Source organism: Chrysemys picta, chromosome 1 (genome assembly GCF_011386835.1).
Source record: "Chrysemys picta bellii isolate R12L10 chromosome 1, ASM1138683v2, whole genome shotgun sequence".
In the NCBI taxonomy this organism is placed as follows: Eukaryota; Metazoa; Chordata; order Testudines; family Emydidae; genus Chrysemys; species Chrysemys picta.
The window spans coordinates 326,974,727-326,984,090 of NC_088791.1; the positions used below are offsets into that span (position 1 = coordinate 326,974,727).

Below are 9,364 nucleotides of genomic sequence, written 5' to 3' on the forward strand. Positions count from 1 at the left end.
ATTGTTCTGAACCCTCCCCTGCCCTTTTCTGTGTAGCAGTACTGTTGCGGAGAAAAACATGCAGACTCCTTTAAACACATTCTGATTCCTGAATAAAGCAAAGATGGAAGAGCTCTTCTTCTCCTTTCCCTAGGTCTCTTCTTCACTTTCATACAGGGCAGGAATGCACTTAGTTTCAGTAGACTTACTTAGACTTAGTATCAAAGGGGTAGCCATGTTAGTTTGTGTCCATCATAGGACTCAACCACAGCAGCCACACCATCAGGGGCTCATTCACCTGCACATCTACTAATGTGATATATGCCATCACGTGTCAGCAATGTCCCTCTGCCATATACATTGGCCAAACCGGAAAGTCTATGTAAAAGAATAAATGGACACAAATCAGACATCAGGAATAGTAACATACAAGCCAGTAGGAGAACATTTCAGTCTCCCTGGACATTCAATAACAGATTTAAAAGTAGCCATCCTTCAACAAAAAAAACTTCAAAAACAGACTTCAAAGAGAAATTGCAGAGCAACAATTCATTTGCAAACTTAACACCATTAATTTGGGCTTGAATAGGGACTGGGAGTGGCTGACTCACTACACGAGCAATTTTCCCTCTCTTGGTATTGACACCTCCTCATCAATTATTGGGAGTGGACCACATCCATCCTGACTGAATTGGCCTTGTCAACACTAGTTCTCCACTTGTAAGGGAGTTCTCCACTCCCTTCTCTTCATGTACCAATATATTTATGCCTGTATCTGTAATTTTCATTCCATGCATCTGAAGAAGTGGGTTTTTTACCCATGAAAGCTTATGCCCAAATAAATATGTTAGTCTTTAAGGTGCTACTGGATTCCTTGTTGTTTTTACTTAGACTTAGTCCATCCCGTGCTTTGCTGCACATTGGGCTACCCACCAGGCAGTGGAAGAAATACTTGCTACCCTTCAGAGCTGGTTATTGGTCTACTCCCACCCACATCCTTCCACACACTTCTTCCTCACTGGGACTTTTAGGATTCCTAGTAAAGGATTTTTCCATTTTTATTTTTCGTTATAGCTATTTAAAACACTGCCAAAAACTGCCTGTGAGTTGTTATACTATTACATTAAAGGCACAAGGCTCAGAATTTGTATGCAAAGGAGTTTTCATCTTCCCAATGATCACTGTTAATACATTTGCCTTTATGCAGCAGAAATATGTTCCCAGAAGGGAATAAAAATACACAGTCAGAACTGTATGAGGAAGTCTCACAATCCTGGAAACTGTCACAGCTGACAAAATTGGCTGAGTGACAGAAATTGGAGTTGATAGCAGCCTTCAGTTACCTGAAGCGGGGTTCCAAAGAGGATGGATCTAGGCTGTTCTCAGTGGTAGCAGATGACAGAACAAGGAGTAATGGTCTCAAGTTGCAGTGGCGGAGGTCTAGCTTGGATATTAGAAAACACTATTTCACTAGGAGGGTGGTGAAGCACTGGAATGGGTTACCTAGGGAGATGGTGGAATCTCCATCCTTAGAGGTTTTTAAGGCTCGGCTTGACAAAGCCCTGGCTGGGATGATTTAGTTGGTGTTGGTCCTGCTACGAGCAGGGGATTGGACTAGATGACTTCCTGAGGTCTCTTCCAACCCTAATATTCTATGATTCTAACACTGTACTGCATTTAGGGTTTCAGCTCTGGATGACCAGATAATCAAGTTCTTGAGAAAGTGCTGGGTCTGTCATAGCCCAAAGATGGAATTGCATAAGTTCATAACAAACATATAGCGGTCTGATGGTCTGTTCGCCCACATTTTTAATCCTGCCTCTCAAGCGACAGCTCAGACACACTTCTGAAATCTATTTTTTTTGGCCGGGTGCGTGACCCCATGAAAACCAGTGCTTTTTAAGCCTTGGTTTGACTGTACTGCATCCTCAGGAAAAGCCAACAAAGAAAACCTCCCCAACCAACACTATCAGCTTTCAAACCAGCTGGCCAAATTTTGTATGGTCTTGAGTTGATCCCCAGCTGTCCTGACAGCCTCACAAACCTTGCAATATTGCTCATCCCAGAATGAAGTCATATGAACATCATATTTGTCCCTCCAGGCGAAGTACCGCCTGTAGAGGGGTTTGTTTTGGTCAAGGAATTTCAGGTAGATGGCTAACTTCCTAGGGCTGGGGAAGTCGTCGATGTGGATGAAGGAGTCGGGCGGGATAAAAAGCTCATAGTTGGACCTGGGAGGGCCCAGCACGATGGGCACAGCGCTGGATTTGAAGGCATTCCGCCACAGCTTCTCGGTGATGTAGTCGGTGTGCTGGGAGTTTTCAAAGGCCAGGTAGAACTTGTACTGGGAGACTGTCCTGACCATGCTGCCCTCCTCTAGCGCCAGTCCTTGTGCTCCATACACGTCGATGGGGACGTACTTCCTCAGCTGGTGGTAGTAGCGCACCCTGGCATGCGCCTCGTTCCAGTTGCTGATGACCCAGGCCACCAGCTTGGTCTTTCGGGGCAGACTGAAGCGCGGGGATCCCCGCCTGGCATGGAGGTACCCGTAGGGCACGAAGATGTCCGAGTCCACCCGGTAGGACATGGTCCAGTTGAAGATGCCAGCCAGGTCCCTGAGCCCGGGTGAGTGCGAGGGGGACTCGAAGTTCATCCACACCCACCGCTGGGCCGGGGGGCGCTGCGGGGGCCCGGCGGGCAGCTGGCCCAGGCCGTGGAGGACGAAGTCCCGGTGGTGGAAGATCACAGCCTGCGCTTCCTGGTAGCGGCTGCGGTCGGCGCTGGGCCGGCAGCCGCTGATGTTGAAGCGCCGCTGGCAGTCGGCCATATGGCGGCGGTGGCCGAAGGGCTCCCACCACAGCAGCACGGTCACCTCCGGCGGGGGCCGCGTCCGACTCCGGCCGGGCCCCGCGTCCAGCGGGGGCAGCTCCTGCAGGCAGATGTACAGGGCCAGCACGGTGCAGCTCAGCCCGGCCGCCAGCAGCAGCAGCCGCCGCCGCCCGCGGGGCAGTCCCCGGCCCGGGGGCCCAGCGGGGCCCGGCTCCATCGGGGGCAGCCGCCCGCGCTGCCTCTGCTCTGCCTCTGCTCTGGCCGGCGCAGCTGCTGCTGGGGAGCCGGGGATCGAAGCGACGGAGCGAGCATCCTGCCGCCGCCGCAATTCCTCCAGCCCCCAGGTGCGGAATCCGGGGGAGGCTCCGAGCCACGCCCCGCCAGCCACGTTGTCCCCTCTCGTGCCGGCCCGGCGCTATCAGCCCCGCCTAGCCGGGCCCCGGCCCTTGAATAGCCGAGCAGCCCCGGCCAACAGCCCCGTGCCAGCGCATCAGCCACTCCCCAGGGACCCGCCCCCCCCGGAACCCACCCCCTACCTGGGCACAAACCCCTCTCCAGGGACCTTCACCCCTTTCCAGAGCACCAGTCACGCCCTTACGGACACACCCCTCCCTGTGTAGTTACCGCTCCCTGCAGTGCACGTCTCTCTTCTTGCCTCTTCCCTCCTCCCTCGCCTACCCCCCTCCCCGCGCCCGGTTATTTCTCATCCCTTAGCCCCTCCTTGCCTGTAAAGATACCACATCTCTTCCCTTACTTCCGTCCCTCCTCCTTCCCTTGTATGGTTCCCCTAGCAGCCCCACCATCCCTCCCCAAGGTATGTTCCACTCCTAGCTGCTCATCCTTTCTGGGTTGATTTATCTGCAGCAGCATCTTACTGATGTGGCATACCATGGCTGAAGGCAGCATAAAGACAATGAACGTCCTTGTTCACTCTGAATCCTGCAGAGAATAAGGAAACCCACTTCTTCCCTTCCACTGGCTGCATCAAGGGTTGCACTTCAGGAAGGAGACACACCGCCTACCCCACCCCACCCCGTCCGCCTCCAAGCATAGGCGTGAGGAGAGCGCACAGGGAACAGAATATGAGGACACAGACTGTGAGGACTGTGGGCAGACACAGGCAGGGCCGGCTTTAGGCCAATTCCACCAATTCCCCCGAATCGGGCCCCGCGCCTAAGAGGGCCCCGCGCCCAGTGGCAGGGCCGCCGGGGTGGGGGCAAGTGGCCGAGAATCCCTTCCCTGGCTAGAGGCTCCTTTTTAATTTTTACTCACCCGGCAGCGCTCCGGGTCTTCGGTGGCACTTCAGCAGCGGGTCCTTCACTCGCTCTGGGTCTTCGGCAGCAGGTCCTTCGGTGCCACCAAAGACCCGGAGCGAGTGAAGGACAAACCGCCGAAGACTACGAGTGTCGCCCGGTGAGTACAAGCCCCACATGTTTTTTTACATTTTTTTTTTTTTTCAGTCAACCCTGCCGGGGCCCCGTCAAAACTGTTCGAATCGGGCCCCGCACTTCCTAAAGCCGGCTCTGGACACAGGGCAGGATGGGGAGTGCAGAGGCCACAATAAGCACAGTGAGGAAAGGGCCCAGCGAACACTCAGCGTGAGGGTTGGAGGACTCTTGCTTCTTCATACACTTTCACTTGTTCCTTATACTTCTGAGTAGGCTCTCTCCTTCCAAGGGATTTGGAACAGCCTCTATTCTCCAAATACTTTCCCTCCATCTTCTCCTTCAGATCACTCCTTCAAACACACTTTGTTCCCAGAGCCACAGGCCTTGGCCCATCCAAATCCCCTTCTCACATTGCCTCTATGTCTCCTTGTGTTTGAATCAGGTTGTGTATTTTCTGGGTTTGTCTGTAAACCCCGTGGGGCAGGCAGGGACTTCCCTGTTTTAACAAAGTGCTGTGTACAGCTTTGGTGCTTTGTAAACCTGAGAGCTATTTTATGGAAAGGTGAAGTTTCCAAATCTGATACTCTATTTTCATATCCAGTAGATATGTAGGGCCAAGTTCATCTCTCATGTAAATCTACCCACAATCCACGGTGACCCATAATTTAAATGAGAAGCTAGATTTTATTATAAATAATAATAGTAAATAATTTGATAACAGTAGCCTCTAGATGCCAGCAAGATCAGGGCCCCATATGTGCTAGGCACGGTGCAAATATAGAAAATGACAGTTCCTGCCGCAAAGAGCTTAGGAGGATTTATGTCAGGATTATGATGATCCAGAAAAAGGAAGAAGAGCTTATGTGTGGAGGTGTTCAAAGATTAGTTGGCATCCTAGAGAGCCTTCCAATTCCCTGTTCACAGCACTTACAAAAATCTAAGCAACAGTAGCCCTGATATTCACTGTATATTTAGAATAGTCTATCTGTGCTGGGTCCTTATTTGCAAAGATTTACACATTCCGTATCATATATTCCTAATGTAAAAACAACACATATCTCACCAGACAAATACAAGATCATGTTTATTTTGCTAAATTTGTCACTACTGTGGAAGTGGCTGGGGGTTAGTATTTTTGAAGTCTGATGCTTTAGATAGTTATTTCCTTCAGTTGTTGGTATCCAGGTTTTGCTAGTAACTGGAACATGTTAAAAGCAAATGTAGGTCCCAATCCTGCAGTGAGTTTTACATTCAATCAATAAGGCTTTAGGCAGGCTCACTGGAGGATCAGCACAATAGTTATAAATACTCAGCACAGTTCTCTTATCTAAAGTAAATAACACTTTACCCCTATTCTAATGCAATTGCCCTTCAGCCAGGTAGTTAATGGCAGCAAAAAGGGATGAGTTCAATACATCTAGGGCCCCACTTGAGAAACTGGCTTGAGTTCCCACCCAGAAATCTGGGAAAACCAGACTCCCTCCTTGGGTTACTCACTGGCAAGTACTCCAAAACTGTGTACAAACAGGAAAATCTTTATTATGGGAAAAGGAACATAGTCATAAACTTGGGAAAACCCAGAGTATGTATGTGAATAAAGAGTAAAATATCTCATCCCTGGCCTTCCAGTAACTTTGCCTATATTCTAACTCCTTTCCCATCAACCGGTGAGAATGTTGGCTGGGTGGTGATCCCTTGACCGCATCACCTCACCCATCCACCAAACCCTGCTCACAGTTTGGATCACATAGGTAACCAGCACCATGAACGGTACGTACAAGTCAGTGCAGAGCATTGAGCACATGTATTATGTGTTCACTTTGGCCTAACTGGCTTAAAGAGAGGATGACCATCTTCTGCTCTAACAGAAGAGTCCAACTGATATAAAAGGGCCACTTTATTGCTACCGATTCTTTAGTTGAGCCATTTTTGCTTGATAATTAATGAAAACCTGGCCCCATTGAAGTGAGAAAACGCCATTGATGTCAATGGGGCTAGGATGTTGTACATTATATTTATCATAATGGCTATGATCATAATTCTTATGACTTTCAGTAGTATAATTTCTAGCAGTGATGTCAGATGCTATGAAAAGTTCAGCTACATAATTTTTTGTTCATGTGGGTGGCTCTACTTGGCACATCAAGTTTTTATTTTTGTAGCTTGCAGAGGTGGTTCTATGTTAAGCATATTATGATTTGATTATACAAAGCCCAATCCTACACATAGTGAACTCAGTCAGTATTTTGTCATTGCTTTAGAATGTATAAAGTACTTTGGGACCCCTCAAAGTGTAAGTTGCTATATGTTAAATATTATTAAGAAATATGAAAATAAATATAATGTAAATTCCAACTCTTCTGTCTGTGTTCCATTGATATAGGACATTGTTTCTCTCACTGATTGTGCAAGGCTTCCCCTTTTCATAGCCTTATCTGTTTTAAAGGTAAAACAAATGGTTTGTTTTCTCTTTGGGGATTAGTAGTAACATTTGGCTAATTACTTCTGATTTTTTGCAGTCTCACATTGAGTCTTCAGTAACAAATCTGAAATCTCACCTAAAATGCCAAATAAACAGATAGGAAAAACAGCTGCAATACACTTTGAGCCTGATTCTGTCCTTACATTACTGTAAAGCAAGTGCAACGCTATCCAAATGTGTGGAGTTATTCTGGTTTAAACAAGGTCAAAATCAGGCCTCTTGTATTCACATACACCAATGAAAGCTCTATTATCTTCTATACAGGAGCAAGCTATTATAAATATCTATATCAAGTTGTTACGGTAGCTAAAGATTTGAAAATATAACATGGATATCACCTTATTATTTGTCTTCCTAATTATGGCAAATAAAAATAAGACCAATCTGAAGTAGAAGATGGGATCTTAAATTGTGTTTTAGTGTTATTGCAGTGTAGTAAAAGCAATTCCACAGTTATGTCCTGCTGTTACAAAGACTTACACGTGCCTAGCTTTACATATTGTACATAGTCCCTTAGAAATTATATTTCTAATAACAAAGTGAGTACAGATGGGGATATGTGTAGCATTAGCTTGGATCCTGGCACATATCAAGATAACAGGGAAATAAATCACCGAAAAAGTAGCTAAAAATGCTGTATGAAATGGAAGAATTGACACAGAAATACCCTTGAGTAAATGGGAATTCAAGAGCTTAGTACAGAAAAAAATAAAAGAGGAATGTCAAGAAAATTAATTAAAAAAGAGGGAAAATATTTTTTGAATTGAGGATAAAGATATATTTCAGGGCCTGGATAGGAAAAATGAAGTGCTTTTTTTTAGAATACTAACTGGCCATTGTGGCTTAAACAAAAACCTTTTGAAATAAATAGACACAAAGATGGACTATGTGTGCACTCACTGTAAGGTGGAAGAAACAGTTGATCACCTTTTATGGGTATGTAAAGGCTTTGATGAATGGGGTAGTATTAGAAAGTGGTTGTTGCATTCCCTGAAGGACACAGGGTAGACTGAGAAAATATAAACTGCTAAGTATTTAGGAATTATAGCTGATGGGGGCTATTGACTATTCAGCCAAATCTGCTTCCCCATTAAAAAAAGAAAAAGAAAGAAAAGTTGTCTGAGCAACTGATTGCTACTGCTGCAGCATCAGATCCTGCTCCTTCTCCAGCACCAGACCCTGCGCGTGCCTGCTGTACCAACCCCTGTTCCTTAGTTCCTGCTCCACTCTTGACTCGCTTCTGGATCCTGCGTCACCCTCTCTTTGCTCCCAGTTCCTACCATGCTCCTGCTCCGTGCTTATCCTTGTCTAGCCTCCCATTCCCGCCCTTATGCCTCACTTCAGACCATAGGTTACCAGTCTTGGATCTGACCCCCAGCTTGGACTTCTGACTCCAACTCTGGCTTGACCTTTGGCTCTGGCATTTGGTATCTGACCCCAGCTCTGACTCTCAGCTTCGATTCCTGACTCTGGCTCAACCCCTGGCTCTGGTGATCAGCAATTGACTCTGGTGCTTCCTTCAACTCCATTCCCTGACCTGGATGTGTGATTCACGCACTAAACTGCCTATGTCTCAGACCCTAACAACTGCTACCTCTTCCACAAACACCAGAAATTTGAGAGACAGCATAATAATCTCTTTTAAGCACAGTTAATAATTATCATAATAATTATAGTACATTGCAATTTTAAAGTGCCTTGCCTTTGACAGTCTAACAGCATGTTGTAAATGTGGATTAGTTAAGCCTGGGAGGTAGGCATTATAATTCCCACTTTACAGGTGGGGAAATTGAAGCTCAAGAAAATTGAGTGACTTGCCATAGAAAGAATCAATCTCATTGCCAGGGTTATAAGTCAGGAGTTTTTGTCTCTCACTCCTGTGCTCACACCACTTTTTTTTTATTTAATTCTTCACTTCCTTTATAAAGAAGGAGTACAAAATTTGGACAAATTTCTGCATGTGAGCTCCCCTATACCTGATCCTCTCCTGGTATAAGGGATTTTATTCCAGCAGTGTCACTTGGGCCTGCTTCCCTGCTGCTTGAGTAGGAGGAATTAGGTTATTTTACCTCTGTATCTGGCACTGGTGCCACTGCTGCTGGAACACCATGTCCATTTCTGGTGCCCACAATTCAAGCAGGCTGTTGATAAATTAGAGAGGGTTCAAAGAAGACCCACAAGGATGACTAAAGGATTATAGTAACAAGACTCAACAAGCTCAATCTATTTAGCTTAACCAAGAGAAGGTTAAGGGGTGACTTTATTACAGTCTATAAGTACCTCCATGGGGAACAAATATTTGATAATGGGCTTTTCAATCTAGCAGACAAAGCTATAACACGATCCAATGGCTGGAAGCTGAAACTAGACAAATTCTGACTTGAAATAAGGTGCACATTTTTAGCAGTGAGGGTAATTACCTACTGGAACAATTTACCAAGGGCTATGGTGGATTCTCTATCACTGGCAACTTTTAAATCAAGATTGGATGTTTTTGTGAAAGCTATGCTGTAGTTCCAACAGGCACTAAGTCAAGGATGTCGTATGGCCTGAGTAACACAGGAGATCAGACTCAGACTCTAGCTGTAACCAGCTCCCTGCACTACCCCTCCCCCCCCACCTGAGCGGAGCTCAGACAGGGTGAGGAATCTGCCTCTCAGGGTATGTCTACACTGCAATTAAAAAC

At 46.4% G+C, this 9,364-nt stretch overlaps 1 protein-coding gene across 1 annotated transcript; it reads right to left on the reverse strand.

The window, feature by feature from the left end:
• Nucleotides 1-1,848: 1,848 nt before the first annotated feature.
• FUT4 (fucosyltransferase 4) lies at nucleotides 1,849-3,221 on the reverse strand. Its single transcript, XM_005309171.4, has one exon. It carries the CDS (start codon nucleotides 3,023-3,025, stop codon nucleotides 1,949-1,951), a length of 1,077 nt encoding a protein of 358 aa, XP_005309228.1. The 5' UTR covers nucleotides 3,026-3,221; the 3' UTR covers nucleotides 1,849-1,948.
• Nucleotides 3,222-9,364: the final 6,143 nt, after the last annotated feature.

Excerpts from the sequence above, each read along its gene's own strand:
- FUT4 (XM_005309171.4), bottom strand. The coding sequence starts at position 3,025 with ATGGAGCCGGGCCCCGCTGGGCCCCCGGGCCGGGGACTGCCCCGCGGG.